Source organism: Eschrichtius robustus, chromosome 9 (genome assembly GCF_028021215.1).
Source record: "Eschrichtius robustus isolate mEscRob2 chromosome 9, mEscRob2.pri, whole genome shotgun sequence".
Classification (NCBI taxonomy): domain Eukaryota; kingdom Metazoa; phylum Chordata; class Mammalia; order Artiodactyla; family Eschrichtiidae; genus Eschrichtius; species Eschrichtius robustus.
The window spans coordinates 17,076,547-17,096,678 of NC_090832.1; the positions used below are offsets into that span (position 1 = coordinate 17,076,547).

The window sequence follows — 20,132 nt, forward strand, 5'->3', positions numbered from 1 at the left end:
CAGAAAGACAGAAAGAGAAAATGCAGAGGAAGAAATCATCAGTGAAAAAAGTCAAGGGTGGGGCTTCCCTGGTGGCGCAGTGGTGGAGAATCTGCCTGCCAATGCAGCGGACACCGGTTCGAGCCCTCGTCTGGGAGGATCCCACGTGCCGCGGAGCAGCTGGGCCCGTGAGCCACAATTAATGAGCCTGCGCGTCTGGAGCCTGTGCTCCGCAACAGGAGAGGCCGCGATAGTAAGAGGCCCGCGCACCGCAATGAAGAGTGGCCCCCGCTTGCCGCAACTAGGGAAAGCCCTCGCACAGAAACGAAGAACCAACACAGCCATAAATAAATAAATAAACAAATACTTTAAAAAAAAAAAAAAGTCAAGGGCTTCCTGGTGGCACGGCAGTTAAGAATCCGCCTGCCAATGCAGGGGACACGGGTTCGAGCCCTGGTCCGGGAAGATCCCATATTCCGCGAAGTAACCCCGTGTGCCACAACTACCACCGAGCCTGCGCTGTACAGCCTGCGAGCCACAACTACTGAGCCCGTGTGCCACAACTACTGAGCCCGTGTGCCACAACTACTGAAGCCTGCATGCCTAGAGCCCATGTTCCGCAACAAGGGAAGCCACCACAACGAGAAGCCCGCACGATGCAACGAAGAGTAGCCCCCGCTCGCTGCAACTAGAGAAAGCCCGCACTCAGCAACAAAGACCCAACACAGGCATAAATAAATAAATAAATAAATTTATTTATTTAAAAAAAAGAGAGAGAAAAGTCAAGCAAATATTCCAGAATAGGATATCAGTTTCCTGATCAAAAGGTCCGCTGAGTATCAACAATAGTACCTGAAAACTGACACATACTAGGCACAAAATTATAAAATTTTAGAATACTAGGAATAAGAGGCTGCAATAGAGACAGATTATATTTTCATATAATGGGCCAAGAGTTAGCCTTCTCAATAGAAATACCAGAAGCTAGAGTAAAGTGGAGAAGGACCTTAACATTCAGAGGGGAAATGATTTGGAGGCAGAAACACAATGCTCACGGCACCCATGTGCTCTATTTCTCAGCCCTCTTGCACTTGAGCAGGGCCTTGTGACCAGTTCTGGCCAACAGACTGCTCACAGAAGTGACACGTGTCATTTCCAGGATGAAGGAATTAGAAGTCTTCACACACACACCCAGCTCCCGTCTGCCCTGCCACAGTGACATGAAGGTCCAAGTTGAGATGGTGAAGCCATGAGATGGAAACAGCCCAAATCCCTTCGTGAACTCCTAAAATGAGCTTCCCTAAGAACCAGTGGACCCACTGGACTCACTGAGGGTCTTATATAAGCAAGACGTAAACTCTTATGTGTGTAGCCACTGAGATCTTGCATCACTCTAGCCTATCCTGATTAATACAGATTCCCAATCTGGAATTTTATCCTGTCAAACAATTAATCAAGGATAGAATAAAGACATTTTCAGAAATGCAATATTTCAGAAAATTTCCATCCCATGCACCTTTTCTCAGTAGGCTGAGGAAAGAGAAAGATATGCATGGAAAGCAGAATAATGGCCCTCCCACAGAGGATGTCCAAGTCCTAACCTGCAGAATTTGTGAATATGGTATCTTACATCACAAAAAGAGATCTTTCGATGGGGAGATTATCCTGGATTAATCAAGTGGGCCCAATTTAATCACAAGGGTCCTTATGAGTGGAAGAGGGAGAGAAGAGAGACAGAGTCGGAGATTTGAAGATGCCATACGGCTGGCTTTGAAGTTGGAGAAAGCAGCCATGAGCCAAAGAATGCGGGTGGTCTCTAGAAGCTGGAAAAGGCAAGGAAATGGATTCTCTCCTGGAGCTTCCAGAAGAGCCACGCCGACTCCTTGATTTTAGCCCAGCGAGACCCATTTCAGACTTCTGACCTCCAGAACTATAAGGTAATACATTTGCATTGTTTTAAGCCACTAAGTTTGTAGTAAGTTGTTATAGCAGCAACAGGAAACTAATACAACGTGGGATGCAGGAAGTGGGAGCAAACAGAAGAGAGTGAAGGGAGCTCCCAAGGCATATCTGAGTAGGAGGCTGAGCGCAACCAGCCCAGAGGCAACGGGCAAGAAGGCCCAGGAGAGACTTCAGCAGCTCAACATTGATAAAATACCTAATGTGTTTGGAGGCACTGAGAGGATATTTCCACAACTGGAGAAGAGTTTGAGAGAACTTGGGGATCACAGAAAAGCATGAAAATAAATGTACAAAACAAGACAATTACCTGTTACAAAGAAAACAAAAAGATGGACAGGAAAGGAAACCTTATCGTAATGGCTCAGCTGCCATTTTATTATTTACTAGTGTCAACAACAAAAAACAGTGAGTACTGATTTAGGACTCACTAAATAACACACACCCAGTTTAGAGGATGGGGAATGAGAAGAGTGCTTGTGTGGTGGCAGGTGGGCTCCAGTGAAAGACCTAAATCCTTCTGTTCACAGAAGGATGCCAGTGGACAGTGCCTAAAGCTGGGGAAATCCAAGAGGAAGTAACATAAGCAAGTTATTCAAAGATATGAAAACTAGCACTAAAGACTCAGTTAAAAGAGTTTAAAGTATCAATAGTTGTTTCTTAAGAGCAGAAAGTAATGGGGAAGAGTGTAGTCAGGGTTCACTTTTTCACAATAAGCTAATGAGGCATTTGGTGCTTTAAACTCTGTGCATTATGTATGTGCAGAAGGTCACATACAAGGACTGGCAAACTATTTGCAACAAATGGTACATAAGACTTTAATATTCTTAATAGAGTCTAAAGACTGGACAGGATTTTGAAAAACTCTTCATTATGGTTTGCCTCTGAGTGGTGGCATTATGGGTGATTTTTTTTTCCTGCTACTCTATAATTTTCTGTACTTTGCAAATCAAAACAAAATAGGAGCATGTATAATTTTTAAAACAAAAAAACTAATCAGACGGTCAAGGAAGAAATAAAACAAACAAAAAGAATTAGGTAACTATACTGGGAACTGCTAAGATGATTAAGTTACTACAACTTTGAAAATCCCGAGGCCAACTCTTAACCCTGCCAAAGAATGGCAGCGTGGGTTTTCTTAATTTACTAAAGCAATTTCTTGATTAAATATGCTTTCCAACAACAATATGCAGTTTTGAAATTTCATGCTTCATTTAAAGCCTTTCCTTTTTGTTAAAGGCAGCCCAAATCCAACTACTAAGTCCATGATTGTAACCGGTGCTGGTTTGGATAAGGTTTGGAGAACATCTATCTTATCAACGATAACTGGCCTTTGGGCCTTGGGGAGTGTGGTGGGGGCAAATGCTAAAAGAACAATTACATAAACCACATATTTTTAAGCCTGTAGTTTTATGAAAAAATTTTTAATTAAAAAAAAAGAAGTGGAAGATGTGTTTAATAGCACTAAACATACGTGGAAGAAGAAATGGATTCATTATGTTCCTCTTGGGAAAAAAAGAACACATTACATGCTCATAAAATTGATAAATTTATAAGTACTGTCTCTGAACTTGGACACAGATCTCCATGGAAAGTGGAAATCTCAAGAGGCCACTAGCTGGGTCCAAGACTTCCACGTTAATGGTTGACAACTGTGATGAGTGCAAAGGAAGAGTGAAGCAAGAATACAGGTGACTTCAGGATAAGGTTATGTAAGGCTGATTTTTCTTTAACCTTCTAAGCTATTGATTACCCATCTTAAACCAAATACCAAAGCGTGAAGTTCTTTATAGCACACGCTGAGCTCAGACACTCTTAAGAGTTATTCAAAAATAAAATACTCAAGTCATTAATTTTCCTATCATTTGCAATGATCAACAAAATGAGAGGGTGGAAGGGATGGCTTCAAGGTCATGCTCATCAGAGTGAAACTGATTCCTGACTCTCTGCCTCATTCTGTCCTGCTAGTTCTCTCTTTCTCTAAACATAATATATTTACCATGAATCATTAAACACAAACCTATTACCCAGTGCAATTGATTTGCCCATAAAATGAAAAATCAGCTTCACTTCTGTAGTTTTTAAAAAGGACTTTGGGTAAGGTCAGGTGTGGACACGGAGAACAATATGCGCTTTAAGAAAAGCTAAATGGCAAGGGGATGGTGGAAGGCCTTGCCTGGTGTGCTAAACCAGCCCAGGGAATAAAAGAAGGGATAACCACAGGACCTGAAAGTTTCTGTAAGTTAAGAGATGGTATCTGGGATGCCAAATGACATGTAAGTAATTGCTTTTAAAAATCCAAAGAAAATAAGGTTGGGGGTTGGGAGTGAGGCTTACTCTACATTACAGCAAAGTGAGCTACCAGAATTTGTAAAAGGCCGCATGAAGGAAACACCTATAGTACTAAGGACCCAGTGCTGGGAGCTCACCTGTGTCTGGCATCATGCTAAGTGCTTTCCATTTATCACATTTAAGCCGCACAGCTCTAAGAGGTGGATATAGCTATCCTCTTTTAGAAATAGAAAACTGAAGTTCAGAGAGGTGAAGTTTTTATTGTAGGGTAACTAGGCACATAGCTAGAATTTGAACTGAGGTCCGATTGCAAAATCCATGCTTCTCAGCCTCCTAGCCACCAAGAGTAAATATGAAAGTCAAAATGAAGAATCTGGCAAGTTAAAATAGCAACGTGTTTTAAATCTAAGGGGTGGGCACATTGGATGTATCAGGCATATATGTATTATTTGTCTCCCTAATTTTTTGTCTTTGAAATATTTCATAATTTAAGAATGACTCTAAAGAAACTTCATTGTTTCTGCCTTAGCTAAAAATAAGAAGATACAAACTTCTGGGAGAATGTCGATTTTTTTACCAAAAGAAAACCAGGTAACGGGGGGTCTTTAACCACATCCGATGCTATTACAGCAGGACAAAAAAGGGGGGCCCTTTTCTCAGCAGCAGTGGCTCCAGCAATTGTGGGAATGGAAGCAGGCAGACAAGGCAAGCCCAGCACACAGCCCAATTCTGTGCCAGAGATTTATTTGCTTCTTGCAGGTCCTCACAGACAAGGTGGATGGCCATGCCTGTACCCTGAAAAATGGCTTTTGAGGTTTCGGGGGAAGAAAAACAAGAAATTACTGTTCCTCTTGAATCTCAGCTCTCCTCTTCCAAGTAAAAAGTGATTCTGACCAAAGGAGACTGTAGATGCACATAAAGCTCAGCAATCCTGCCTTCAGGGAAAGGGGGAATTTTGGATGCAGAAACCCTCTCCAAGTTGGCCGATGTTTGGCCAAGACACCTGAAAGTAATTGTACTCCCAGTATCTTCCGGAAGTCGCTTACCTACTATGATTACCAGATATGTGGGTTTTCCTTTGTAGGCTCCAGGCGGGGAATGGAAAACATGGTTTCTTCAGTAGAGAACATTAAAACAGCTTCTTTCAGCAAATGTATCTCCAAGTTGAAAGGAGTTATTGAAAGGGAAAAAACAAACCTAAACAAATATGCAGTCTTTCTTAGGGACTCAGTGGTAGTGGTGTTAAAGGGCAGCTGAGACATCCCCGATAGAAATAGGGACATATTTTTTGAAGTGCAACGGACTTCTGTACTGTTTTAGATTCTTGCTCTCATAGCTCCCTGGTCCTGTGAAAACAGGAAGTTTCCTTTAAGTAACTTCCTAAAAGCATTGTCGCTGAGATCCTTTCCAGAAAAAAATATGATGTAATATAAAATGATTTTTGAATATTAAAAAACACAATTTGAACAATAGAAACAAATGTCAAATAGAAGAATTTGGGGAGAATATTGGGGATAATAAAATAGCTAAGGCATGGGAATTACAAAGAAAAAAATTAACGAAGTGAAGAAGGGATGTTGGGGGAAGATGTGAGTAGTACTGAATGTTGAAAAAAATACGAAAATGCACTTAAATTATCCCAATGAGAGACATCTAAGGATCGTTTTAATGTTTATTAAGTCAAACCAAATAATGCCTAACAGGGCATAATGCAATGCTATCCTGGTAACTGAAGATATTAGACTCAATGTAGAATTACTTTCTAGGGCTGCCATAACAGAGAATCACAAATTGGGTAGTTTAAGGCAACAGAAATTTATTCTCTCACTGTTCAGGAGGCCGTAAGTCTGAAATCAAGGTGTCAGTAGGGTGAATTCCTTCTTGGGGACTCACAGGGAGAATGTGTTCCCTGCCTCTCTCCTAGGTGCTGGTGGTTGCCAGCAATCATTGGTGTTCCTTGGCTTGTGACAGCATAACTCCAATCTGCCTCCAACATCACATGGCATTCTCCCTGTGTGTCTCTGTCTCTGTGTCCAAATTTCCCTCTTCTTGTAAGGACATCAGTCACATGGATTTAGGGCCCAATGTGACCTCATCTTCATTACATCTGCAAAGAGCCTATTTCCAAAGAAGACTGCATTCACAGATTCTGGTAGTTTGGACTGCACCAGGTCTTTTGAGGGACCCAATTCAATTCATAACACCATTCAGAACTGAATTTGTCATTTGTCACTCCTTTCCTATTAGTCAAATTTTTCTACTATACAATTATGCCAACATGGTCTCCATCTCCTAGGCTGTCACTTTTTCACTCTTTCCTGTTAAAGCCAAGCTCCTCAAAGCAGTTCATATCTCCATTTTCCACCCAGCACCCCTCAAATCCCAGAAACGAGGCCTGTCCCTCCTCACCCCACCCATACCAGACTCTTTGACTTGGTTCGTTCATCTTACTCCATTTTCAGGACTGTCACTTGGAAGGACGGTCAGGCAGAGCCTCCTGGGTTCACCCTTATCATAGCGACTAGCCACCTACTTAATGTATTAGAGTGGGCCTGTTTGCTAGCCGGTCCTTCCCACTAGACTCTAAACTCCTTGAGGGCAGGGACTGTGCCTTCTGCAGCCTTATAGCCTCAGCGCCTAGCACAGAGCCCAACACAAATCTGGGGCATAGTAAACGCCTCAATGAATGAATGGTTGTCTGTATACGGTCATTTAGACTGAAGAATACATCCACCGCAGAATCATGTGCTCCCATAGTCTTTGACTCTTTGAAACCTTAAAATGCAACTAGATTATAAGGTATTAGATAGCAGGGGATTATTTTCAAGTTTTATCATGTCCTCCTGATCCCTAGCACAAAGTAGTCACTCATTAATTAATTGATACTAAAGGGAAATTAGCTTCTGGGGGGTGGGTAAGAAGGACTAACCTTTAATGAACAATTGTTCATTGCCAGACACTGCTAGGTGCATATAAATGTCACCTCAATTAATATTACCACTTATTCATTTGGAGGTTTCCCAGCATAATAAATTGTAAACCCTCTTCTAAAGAACCCCTTTAAAAACAGAATTTCGAATACTAAATTACCTAGCACATTACTTTATATACAAAAATAACATATAAGTATTATATGTCAAAATACATTTGCATACAAATGTAGACATCAGTAATATATCTTAACCCTCAGTATACCATCAGGATTCCCTGGACTCAATTTTAGTGTTTTAGGTTTTTTGGGGTTTTTTTGAGCAGTTCTAACCATTTGTATGGATTAATATTTCTTGACTTTATTCTCTCTTAGAGATGTTCCAAAGAGAATATACTGTTTTTAAAATACGGAGAATAAAACTCATCCTACCTTGTAATTACCATATAATAGGTCCATATAATATAATTATAATTATATAATAATAATAATATATAGTATGTAATATAATATAATTACCATGTAATAGGATCTACTAGCCTCTTTTAAAAATTTAAGATCCATTATGGAATCTTAATGATTTTATTTTTCCTATATCTTGAAACGCTTTGCTAGTTCATCATCTTAAAATAATTACCTACCAGTCATGCATTAATTACTCCCAACTATGCTTTAAAAAGACTAAAGTAACAGAAAAATGGAAGGATGATGGAATAGCTTAGAAGTACACTGCTGTTCAGTGATGACGGAAATGTTTTATTCTGTGTCGTTCAATACAGTAGCACTAGTCGCACGTGGCTACAAAGAATTTGATACGGGGCTAGGGCAACTGAAAGGGTGAATTTTTATTTTTTGAATTTTAATGAATTTAAATAGCTACATGAGCCTGATGGCTACTGTACTGAACAGTGCAGGCTTAGAACGATTCATTAGGGAAATAAATTGTCACTGTTTCATCACTCTTCATATTTTATTGTGCTGCCTAAAGTGTTACGTCATCTTTACAAAAGATATAGCAGAAGACTGAAGATACCATCTTTGTAGTTTGTTTTTAACTTTCTTTTTTTTTTTTAATTTTATTTTTTATCTATTTATTTTTTGGCCATACCGCGCAGGCTGCGGGATCTTAGTTCCCTGACCAGGGATTGAACCCGAGACCCCTGCAGTGGAAGCGTGGAGTCTTAACCACTGGCCACCAGGGAATTCCCTGCTTTTAACTTTCATTGACCAGAGTGGAGATTCAGAATGTTTCATTCCTGCCTATAATGACAAAGAGAAGAAAATCGACGGAGGGAGAGGTTTCCCAGGCATTAGAAGAATCAGAGACAAATGCTTAGAGTCAGAGAGCAACACTCAAGACCCTGAGGATGATGATGAAATGAAATTAATCATGAAAGTGAAACCTCACACCATGAGTCTTGCAATGATGATATTCTAGATTAATTCTCTCAAACTCAAGAGTCTATGAGGGAACAATATTTTTTTCTAAGGACAAAAAGAAAATATGGAATTCCCATGCAGTTAGTCGTCCAGGGGAAGGACTTCATCAAACATTATTTTGCGACAAGAACCCGGACCATCCCATTTTGCTAAATGAACGTGGGACAGTCTTCTTTCACCTTTGATGAGGTTTGTACACCAAAATTTACTCTGTATACAGTATGTAAATGAACAAATGCCGAAGGTGGGTATGTATAGAAAGGTGATTAGAAAGAAAAAGATGAAAAAAAATCTCTGGATTGATATTTTAAAAAAGTTAAAAAGGTCCATTGGACCCAACAGTAAATGGTGACGACTATTTTTTTTTCTGATATTATACTGAGACTTTGTGTACTGTACTAGTTAAAGTATCAGAGAACTTATATAAAAGGGTAAAACTCCAGAAATAAGGTAAAAACTTATTGTCTTTATACTAAATTAGTAATCTTGGAATGGTTAAAAGCGTGAACCTTGGAGCTACCTACACAGCCTTGGGCTGGGATCCCAAGTCCAGTTCTTAGTAGTGCATGACCTCTGGCAAGTTACCCGGCCTCTCTAAGATCCGGTTCCCTCATCTGTAAAATAATGGTTAAATAATTACTTCCTCTTCTATAGAGTTTTATAGAGACTAAACTTCCATGGAAAGTGCTTAGCAGAGTGCTTGCCACATAGGAAATGGTAGACATCAGCGATGGATAGTGATTTTATTTTCCTTGAGTGGCTTAGACCAGCTCTCCTTACCTATCGGATCTGGGAACCCAACATATGTGAAATAGTAACTGTATTCTATCTGCTACCTCCAGAATTTATCATTGCCGATGCCAGCAGCTCACATCAGGGATCTACGTCCTAGGCAAAGTGAAGCCAGGAAGGAGAAGACATCACCTCCAGAGGTCAGGCTGCTCTGGGGGGGTGGACGGAACCACAGGTGATGCTGCAGAGGCCAGAGCACCTCAGGATTTGCAGCCCAACTTTAATCTTCTCTTACACAGTGCTTCCCCACCACCACCACGGCACACACCCTGATTTTTAGATTGAGCAAGTATTACTTTAATAAACTCAAATTTACACATAAAATAAGTAAATGAGTAAAAACCTCCTGAAGTCTCACCATCCGGAGTAAACATCATTATCCTTCCAGGCTTTTCTCTGTACACACACATACATATGCACACAAGTTTTTAAGACGTAAGATCACACTATACTGCTGTTTCATGCCTGCTTTTGTACCCAAGAATATCTTTCTAATTCATTCAATAGAGATCTCCATGTCAGTCTCAGTAGGGTTCTAACCTTAAATCGCTAAATTTTGTGTACACACAAAGCGGTCGTAAAAAGTGGTCGACAAAAGAAAATATTAACATCCGCCTTTAAATAATGACTTAGATCAAAAACTGGGGTGAGCTGTGAGGTTAAAGTAGATTTGAAAAAACAAGTAAAAGTCAGAGGCATTTGGTTCTTTTTCATGAAAATACTGGAGAGAATGAAGACCTGGGCTCTGGATGTGCTGTGTGTGGCACACACCCCATTCCCTAAATGGCTGTTACTTGTGGAATGTGAAACTTGTGGAACTGAATCTTCTAATAAAATGAGAACTTGCCTGTAAACCTCAGTCCATACATTTTCAGGGTTTAAAAACCTTATTTCATCTAGATCACAGCTCTTTCGATCTTGGCATCAAAAAGTTATTTCTGAGTGCTAAACAAATAGGAAAACTGTGGATCTGGACTCGGTCTTGCTTCCCACTGCCAGGCTGGGGCTTCACTCCGGAGGCCACACATGTGTGAGTCCTTATCCCCTGGGTGCCACCGTGTCCCTGAATACACCAGTGGTCTGTAGATTTACATAACCGAGGCTTCACCTCGGGGTACACTTAAGGGACCTTCATCTGGAATCCTGACCTGATCACTTCTGGGATTCGTTTCCACCCTGCCAGAAGTAATAAGCATGGATGAAAGATGTTAACATACTAATATTATTTTTACCCATTTTTATATTCTTCTTATTATTTTGGCTACTGCTTAGCAAGTTGAGTGTTTTTGCCACTCCACTCCTAGATAATGAAAACACAGTTATAGTGAAAGAATCTGTATCATATAAACTTCTGCTGGTTGAAAGAGATTATACTCACAATTTTAAAACTTGGACTGGAGCTTATAAAACGCGATTTATTCTGAAAACGGTCTAAAATGATCTGATATGACCTGACCATTTTTGTGTATCATGGGGAGCCTTAGTTGGGGGTGGGGAAGAGGGAGGGGTGAAGACCAGATTGCAGGGACGGGAGAATGCACAGCCAGGGAAAGCCCTGCAGGGGCAGGGGGAGAGAGCCCAGCAAACACAGAATCCAGGCACCAAGGATACTAGCAAAGAGGCAGACAGGATGGCCAACTTGGCAAGAGCAAGGCCCCCAGACAGACTAAAGGTAGCCCCAGATGGGTCACCAAGGACTGAGTCCAAGAAGGCAAGTTTATGTAAAGTGGGCCTGGGTCTTCTGACCAGGTAAAACAATGTTTATCAAACCTGGAACCCAAAGTAATGGCCTGACAAGCCACTGAGGGAAACAGCTAATATATCCCACAAACAGAGTCCCCTAACCCCCTTCCCTGCAGAGCAGAGGGGGTGGGGAGGTTGACTTGGCCCTACTTAGGAAAGAAATGCTGTAAGTGGTGAAGGAACCTAGCAGGCCATCCGCAGCATTCTTCTTCCCCACCTCCACTTATTTTCCTTCCTAGGCAGGTTACTGACCAAAGAAAATGTGTTTTCACTACAAGAAAGGTTACAGTGGTGAGTCATCATTATTAATTAATAGCCTTTATGTAATAAGCCATGCCACTCTCTCTAGGCTATTAGCAGTCAAAGCAACACAGAAAATGTCCAGGAACCGGTTTTCTTTATATTCATGGCCTTTTAGAGCAGTGGATCTCAAATGCGGTCCCCAGACCTGCAGTATCAGCATAGCTTGGGAGTTCGTTAAAAATGCAAATTCTCAAGTCCCACCCTGGACCTACTGCATCAGACACTCAGGGGTCTGGGCCCAGCAATCCATGTTTTTAACAAGCCTCCAGGAAATCCTGGTGCAAGCTAAAGTTTGAGAATACTGGCCTAGTGGAAAGAACCTGGGATGGGAGCCAGGAGACCTGATTCAGATTACAGCTCTGGATTCCATGGTTCAGTTCAGTGAGAATTAATGAATAGTCACGATGTGCCTCTCTGTGTGTCGAGGCTAATGCAAGGATGTGAGGATACTGAGATGAGCTAGATGCAGTCCTTATCCTCAGATGGTGTCTAATCCTCTATATTCGTTTGTTTCTCCTGGGTAGGGGCCACCTCGTGGTTATTCTTGTTTTGCTTCGTATTTGTATTCCTAGTGCCTGCAGCATCGCAGGCACTCAATACATACGCAGCGGGCCAAGTGGTAAACCATTCACCACTGTGACAAATACCACTGTACCATTCATCAATAATCTTAGTGCTATTCCAGTCTGGTTAACACTATCCACCGTTTATTTAATGCTTATCACATGCCGGGTGCTGACTGCTTGTCATGTATCAGCTCGTTCAATCTTTTTACATGTCCTGTACTGTGGGCCATATTTTTAACCCCACCTTGTACATCAAAAAATGGAGGCTTGAAATATTAAGTAATTTGTCTAATGTCATATATTGATAGTGGTAGAGCCCGAGATGAACCCAGAAATACCTTATTCCAAAGCTCATGGTCTTAAATGTGGTGGAGGTCTTCTTCAAATCCCACAAATGCAAAAGCCAACTTGAGGGTAAATTTCCAACCTTTAAGGTTACTGGCTGATTATCTTTTCACTATGTACTTACAACCGCACTTTGCAGGCATCACCTTAAGTGGTCAAAGAGTGTCTGTATTTTTCCTCATTTATCAGTAGATTGATATTTGGTTTTCATTGCACTCAAGAAAGTAGAGAGCGGCAGGGGGAACTCCACTAATACTTCACTGGACTGTTCTGACCCTTAAAAGTCAGACCAAAATTGCTGCTAAGAACAAAAGTGATTGTACAGGCCAGGCCACGGCAGACTTGCAAGGGCACTGGCAGAGAAGGCCGGTTCCAGAGGGCTGAGCCTTGCGTGGAGTATCCCAAGTAAGGCAGGCCATGGAGAAAGGGGCAGAGGTTAGGCTAGCCCAAAGCATGAAGACGTGAGGAGGCTGGGCTGTGGACATCACGTCACAGTCCGACATGGAGAGTAAAGGCAAAGAAGGCAGCAAACAGGAGAAGCAACCAAAAGTCTGAAGTCAGCTTGAGGCTCCAGTGCCTGGGATAGCTTCAGCTCCTGATGAAATGATGTCTCTTGCTCCCTCACCATTTAGGCTATCTTTGTGTGCTTCCTTTTTCCACCCACTATTAGTCAAAGATTAACTTGACATCTGCTACCTACTATTTTCTTGTGAACAGTTCAGGGCCCAGAAGGATCTGGTTGGGGTTATTGAAGGCGGTAGGTACTGAGAAAAGGAAAAGGGGATTTATACCACAAGCAAAGGTCTTACCTTACTAGGAGGGGGTCCATGGTCATCTAAGTAAGTGGAATTTCCTAGGAAAAAAGAAGAAAACGTTGATGAATTAATAGTCTTAAACCCCAAACGAATTTAGTGCAAAGTCATTGAAAATAAGTACTCTAGATATATTTCTATTCAGACAAAAGCCCCAAAGGAAAATGGGTAATTAATCTCCAGTTTGGTGGGACTTTGCTGATACTACCAGGCTTGGTTAACAGTTTCAGCAGTTACAAACAGTCTACCCATGTGGGTACATATGCACACGGACATACACATGCAGAAACATGCACCATCATTCTCCACCCAATATCTGTTGAGTTTACTTTAGACCAGTGGTTCTCAAACTTCAGCGTGCATCAGAATTACCTGCAGAGCTTGCTAAAAACACAGACTGCCCGGCCCTGAGGTTCTGATTCAGTAGCTCTGAGAATTTGCATTTCTACCAAGCTCCCAAATGATGCAGATGCTATGGGTCCTGAAACCGCACTTTGAGAACCACTGCATTGTTTCTCCACTTTGTCTTGATTGTCAGTTTCCCTTCATCTTTTCAGTCTAGCTTGCTTCCGAAGCTTGATTTGTCTTCCCTAATAGCCACTTAGTGGCATGTGTGTTTTCAGAGTGCGTGGTTATTGTTTCCTGATGAATAAAGACTCGGGGTGGGGGTGGGGGGCGGATTCTGACCGGAACTAAAGTTTATTGAATTCCTTCTCTGCTAAGTGTTTTACAGGTATTTATTCACTTAATTCACATATCAGAGGTCAGTTAGAATTACCCCCATTTACAAAGAAGAGAACAGAGGCCTGGAGAAATCCAGTAGTTTGCTGGCAGTCACACAGCTGTTAAGCTGCAGAGAGGAGGGAAGACTGGTTTTTCCAGAAGGTGCTCTGGGCATCTGCTCATCTGAAAAGCCCACCTGGAGTGTTGCCATCTCCAGCTTTCGTGCAGCCTGGGCGCCAGCAACATTACCAGCTGGCCACACGTTTGAGTTTGATCGTGTAGGGGATACAATGATGTGGTGAGTTTAGGGGAAAGTGAAGATGACCAGACTTTCTAACAGAGCAAAATGTGGGAAATATTGAAAGCAAAAGGAGGTTTATAGAAGACAGTAGATTAGGGAATAAGGTCAATGAAAGGTGCTTTTTCGGGAGAGAGCAAAGTAACTTAAGAAACAGGAATAAAAAAGGGAAGCAGAGTTTAAGCCAGGGACAGTTCAAGTGGGGAAACTTATCCAAACGTAATAAATAAGTGGATTTTGGCTTACAGATTTTTTTTCCATACTGAGGCCTCATCCAACCCCTTTTTCTTCATAGTCTTCTCATTTATCACCCACATGATGTGCGCAATGACTGTACTCTGGCTGTCTGTGTAAGGCAGAGGGAAAATGGGGTCCAATTTTCATGTACAAGACACTCACACACAGACACCTGGAATGCTCGTGATTGGGTTATTTTCAGTAACCTATGAAATGTGAACATGATGAACAATTTGTAGTTCTTAATTATTGTGCTGCACTCCACTGGGAACACACATGAATAGGAAGTCGATCTCTATCTGACTTGGTAAAGAGGACGTGCGGTAAAGAATTCAGAAAAATGGTTGCCTAAGTCTAGAGAAATCCTCAGAATGAATTCCACCATAATGCAGTCAGGATAGCTGCAGAGGGTCCTGTCTGCTCATCGTGTGAACGTGTCTTCCCCAGGAGGGATGCGAGAAATCCCAACACACTCCAGCATGTTCTCCAGGTATTCATCCCAGGTATCAAAGGGAGCTCAAACAACTAAATGTTTCTAAAATAGTAAAAGTTTCCATAAACCAAAGTTCCCAGGAACTCCTTAAAAGGAATGATTTCAATGCCTGACTGCTACCTCAAACTCCAGACATGGGTATCCCCTGACTCCTTAGCACCTCAGCTTGGATGCTTGGATGTCTGCAGGCATCTCACACCTCACCGTCCAAACAGAACTCTTTATCTGCTCCTATTCCATCCCCCAAATCGCTGTCTCTCCTGTCTTCTTCATCAGGTTACACACAACACATCCCTTCCCCGACAGGCTCCAAAGCCCAAGAGTCACCCTTGATCCATCCCTTTCCCTTACCCCATCCATACCAACCCATTTGCAAGTCCTGTTGGCTCAGCCTTCAAGATATTACTCAAATCAGACCACTTCTCACCAACCCCTCCGGGCCAACTGCGAGAGCCCTCTCTTCGCTGATCGCCAATTTTCTCCCCTACCACACAGCAACCAGAGAGATCTTTTAACCTTATTAATCTGGCCATGTTGGCCCTCTGCTTAAAATCTATTTCTCTAAGAACAAAATAATCAGTTCCTTACCATGGTCTCTAACCCTACATGACTCAGGCCCCGCCTCCTGCCACACCTGACACCAGCACAACAGTCCTCTCTCTGCTCCAGAACACGCCAACCTGTTGTCAGTTAGGGACCTTTTGAATGGGTTCTTTCCTCTACCAGAAAAAGCTCTTTCCCAACCCCTTCACTCAGGCTCAGGTCAAATGCCCCTGCTTTCTCAGCTCTTCCTTCCTTCCCTCTCTCCCTTCCTCCCTCCATCCCTCCCTCCCTCATCCTAAGACATCACTTCTTTCTGCACAAAGAAAGGACCAGGGCTGACCAGAGTTGGCACTTGTGCCATAGACCCCATTGTTACCGCCACCAGCAGATCCCTGAGCTCCCATCCACAGCTGTGTTCCTGCGGTTTATTAGAACACAGAGGCTGTAAGGGCCTCGCACTTGTAGCAGAGGCACGAAAAGGAAAAAGAAAAGCTACACAAATAAAAAGTATTTCTTTAGCTGGAGACGGCAAGTTTTTATTCTCCTAGGGTATAACGGTGTTATTTTTTGGTGTTTAGGTAGAGCTTTTCATCCTAGGATCTTACACTTTCCGAGTGCAAAATAAAGGAGATGATTGTCAGGATTTTCAAACCTGAAGTTGGTAACCTGTGGGCTGTGGAGATCAAAGGATGAGCGCTCTTATCAAAAGGAGCTTCCCTAAACAGGCTCCCAGGCATCAAAGAGGCTTGTTGCTGCACCGTCTTAGGGAGTATTCTACAGAAGGTGTCAAGTGGTGGGGAAGCGAGATCAGACCCCAGCCCTTGGAGCCTTTGAGCTTAGAGCTCACAATGCAAATTCGAAACGAAAAGGCGGAGGAGGGCTGACGAGGGTCTGGGGCCAGGACAGAAGACAAACGCTTACCTGCCACCCCTCTCCACTGCCCTGCGAATGTCCACTTTTGATACCTCAGTCTCCGATCCCTGTAATTTTTGGAGGCCTGGAGGGGTATATCACTTCATTTCTTTCCAGAAATTAACCTACACCTTTAGAGCTCTGATTTCAGCCTCCTCTTCGTGTCTCAAGTCCTTCCTTTGGGGATCAAGGATTACAGTATCTTGTCAAGTTAGAAGAAAAAAGAAAGGCATACACCCCACATGGGTCCACTCCTACCATCAGTCAAACTTTCAGAAGGGCCTGTCTCCAAACTGCCAAGAAATCACTAGCTCCAGCTGGCATGGAGATAAACCTCTTACAGAACGTCAGGCTTGTGGAATATGCTTAGGTGGGTGCATCTGCTTAGGTGGGTGCAGGAGGCGGGGTGGTTACTGATTTGAAGCAACACTCCAGCCCTCTGAGCTCTATGCACTTGGTCTATATCCTGATGGTGGTAGTGGTTACATGGCTCTATCCATGGGTTAAAACCGATCTAGTTATACACCAAAACCACCACCAACAAAAGACTCGTGGTTTAATGGTTTTAAAAATGCCCTCCCTAGAAGGCAAGTGATCTCAGACTAAATTATAACACATTCTAAATCTCACCCTGCCCACCTAGCTCTTTCTGGTGGAGACCTCCCAGCGAGGCTGTTAGTATAACATGAAAGATCATATGTGAATGTGCAAAGATGTTAAGTCCAAGCACATGGGAGTTACTGTTTGTGCACTTACTAGAGCAATGATATGAAAAACCAGATATAGTGTACATAGATGAACAGGTTAAGTCTCACTTTCATAGCAGAGTATATCCACAAGAAGTGTCATTTCACTCTGAATAAATTGCTTTACCTCCTCAAAGTTTCCCGTATACATATCTGGAGAAATGAAATAAGCTCATAGGTCACTGTAAGGAGGACATGAGGGTAATCTCATTCTATGAAAAATGCCTAGAACAATACCTGTACATACTAAGCACCTAGTAAGTTGCAGCAGTACGAGCTGTACTGAGTAGCGGCAGCAGTGCAAGGCCGCCCCTTCGCTGCCTCTCCATCCTCCCAACTCAGTAGTCTTCCACCCCCACTGCACGTTCCACTGCCTGCAATAATTTTTAAGGAATGTGGATGCCAGGCGCCAGCCTTAGCTATTCCGATTCAATTATTTGGGGACAAGTCATTTGACAATCGGTATTTTCTCAAGTCCTTCAGGTAATTCTAATGTCTGGCCAAGGCTGAGAATCACTGAGCTAAAAAAACACAGATTAAATGTCTTAATTCAGGCTGAATCTCATTTTCCAGAAATAAAAAGTAACAGATCTTATTCAGGCAGATCTTAATCAGAGGTCACCTCCATCATTTCTGGTGAGAGATTATACAACATGAGTTTCCCGTCAAAGGAGAATGCTGACGATCACAGGAGGACCGACCTGGCTCCAGGTAGCACCTGCTCCAGGGGGCCGGGCCGGCTCTAGGCACAGAGATTACACTTTAAACCACATGGGCTGCCCAGACCTTTCTGGGACTCCACAGATCTTTTGAAGAATAATTTTCTGAGCTTACACTTTCAGAACATATTTGTTCCTGCACAAATATGTTCCTGTTCACATATATTGTTCTGCTGACCCTCCTGTTTCATGGTAAAAAGGAAATAAACGCATAATTCTCCCTCTGCCCAGAGCCTCTCCAGCCCCCACTTGACTTAACAAATAGGGGGTGTTCCATCGGTCTGAGAGACACCCATGTTTTTTCCCCACACACACCTTGAGGGACCACAAAGACCTAAAAGGAAAAAGCCTCTAGAAAATCTGAAGCACAGACACTGGCTGGTCCAAGCCCACTGAGGCTACCTGTTTTTCCAGGCTGGGGGCCTGGAGTGAAGCGGAGGTGAGGGGACCTGGCCGACACAGAGGAGCCCACTGCCACGCCCATGTGAATCCAACAGAGACCGACACAGCCAGATAAAGAAGAAACTGCCAGAAGCACTGACATGAAAGCACTGACACTGAAGGACTACTGAATAGAGTTATCAATGTGCCCTGTACTTTAAGTAGCAATAGTCACTCTTATGTAAGAGGAAGAGTTGAAAGGAGCCCCAGGGGAATCATTTAATGGGTTCAGGAAGACACTGCTAATAGAAGTGACCATCACTGGTAACAGGGACAGAAGCCCAGGGGTGGCCGAGGGATTACTGTAGGAGCCAGAACAAAGAGACCTGGGTTCAAATGTCAGTTCTACCCCTTACTGGTTGAGTGACCTTGGAAATATCACTAAATTTCCCTGAGGGTTAATCTCCCCATTTGCAACTGAGGACATTAATAATAGCACCTAAGTAATAGGGTTGTTATGAAAATGAAACGAGACATGTATAAAGCACTTAGCATAGTGCCCGCCTGGCACATATTAAGCCCTCAGTGAGTGGTAGCTACTTCCTCATCTTATATTACCCAATTGTATCCTTCATATTCAAGTTTGTAATATTACTTACTCTTGAGGAAATCAAAGAGAATCCTCAGGCCAGGGGAATAGTTTATCGTATCAAGAATGAATATTACTATAAAATAACTATTTGATATTTTCTATTACTTTCCAATACTGGCTTGATATGTCCTCCAAAACATACAAAAATTCTTTCCCAATTGTCTGAAGTACCTTTAGCAATGCGCAAATGAACTTATGGACCCCTCAGGGGATGTAATTTATTCTTGACTCTAAGTCGTGCATTAGCAGATCTATTTTTGTCTGAATTGGTCCCTGAAGAATAAAGCTGTTTTAATTCGAATTCCTCTTATAGAAACCGTAACATGCATTCGTGTCAATGTCAAAAAAAAGCCGCCTCTACACTGTCACTTTTGATCAAACGCCAGCAATTCTCTTCAGAGTCTTTCTTCCAGGGGCCCTTTTAAAATCATAATCATAAGCAACTGAAATCCTTTCTTTTTTTATTCAGAAGCAGGCATTTCACCCAGGATTTTGGTTACCTGCAGCACAGTCATGTGGCTGCATCTCCCCGCTAGAGTCCGGGCCTCTGATGAGACACTGTTAATGAAGGAGGCTGGGAGGCAGCACTGCAGCCCCAGCTCGGTCCTTGCCAAAAAATTATGCTAATGCCACACTTTCCACCGTTAACCATGGGTTACGTTTCCCTAAGAGGCAGCTGTCAGCACACACCAGCCATGGTTAACAATGAGGAGTTTGTGCACTCAGTAAACACATCTCTAAGAGCTCCATTTCTTATAATTAACGTAGCCCCAAAGACACTGTAATGGAGGCGAACTGCTTGCACAAATTTATTTAAGCTTTAGTAAAATTATTTTCCACTAAATTAAAACAAATGGTTTTGTTAACTATCAATACTTAAATATATTTACAAAAATACCTTTAAAAAAATCTTGAATGTTCCACCCAACCAGTTAACAAAGGCGAAAATAGCCTGAAAAAATTTTCTTGAGCCTAAATGATAAAAATGAGCATTCCAGACTATGAAAAAAAAATCCAAATTGTTATCAATTATGATTTAGAAAGTGTCTTCCATTTCTAATTACTTTTAAAAGCAAATTAATGCTTTTCTCTGTGTATTTCAGGCTCAAAACCACTGCCTTGCTTTTTAATACCTCGCTTTTTTTCCCATTAAATCTGAACATACATTATAGGATGTCGAGGGTATATTTGTAGAAGGAAATTAGTTTTGAAATCAAATGATCAGTGCAATACTGCTATAATAACAACCTGAATATAAATATGAATTA

General features: G+C 42.3%; 1 protein-coding gene and 1 long non-coding RNA gene across 4 annotated transcripts in view; one reads left to right on the plus strand and one right to left on the minus strand.

The window, feature by feature from the left end:
• The window catches only part of UST (uronyl 2-sulfotransferase), a 288,030-nt gene that overhangs the window by 165,945 nt on the left and 101,953 nt on the right, over positions 1-20,132 (minus strand). For both annotated transcript variants that reach the window (XM_068550775.1, XM_068550776.1), the window contains exon 2: positions 13,158-13,201. In XM_068550775.1, the coding sequence (XP_068406876.1) occupies positions 13,158-13,201 (44 nt within the window). The remainder of the gene's footprint in view (positions 1-13,157; positions 13,202-20,132) is intronic.
• LOC137769395 (uncharacterized) lies at positions 4,030-10,245 on the plus strand. Of its 2 annotated transcripts, XR_011074962.1 has the most exons (4): positions 4,030-4,214; positions 4,760-4,821; positions 8,275-8,788; positions 9,442-10,245. It is a non-coding gene; the product is annotated as an uncharacterized lncRNA (long non-coding RNA). The 2 variants fall into 2 exon arrangements; XR_011074963.1 differs by lacking the exon at positions 4,760-4,821 and having other exon boundaries at positions 4,047-4,214.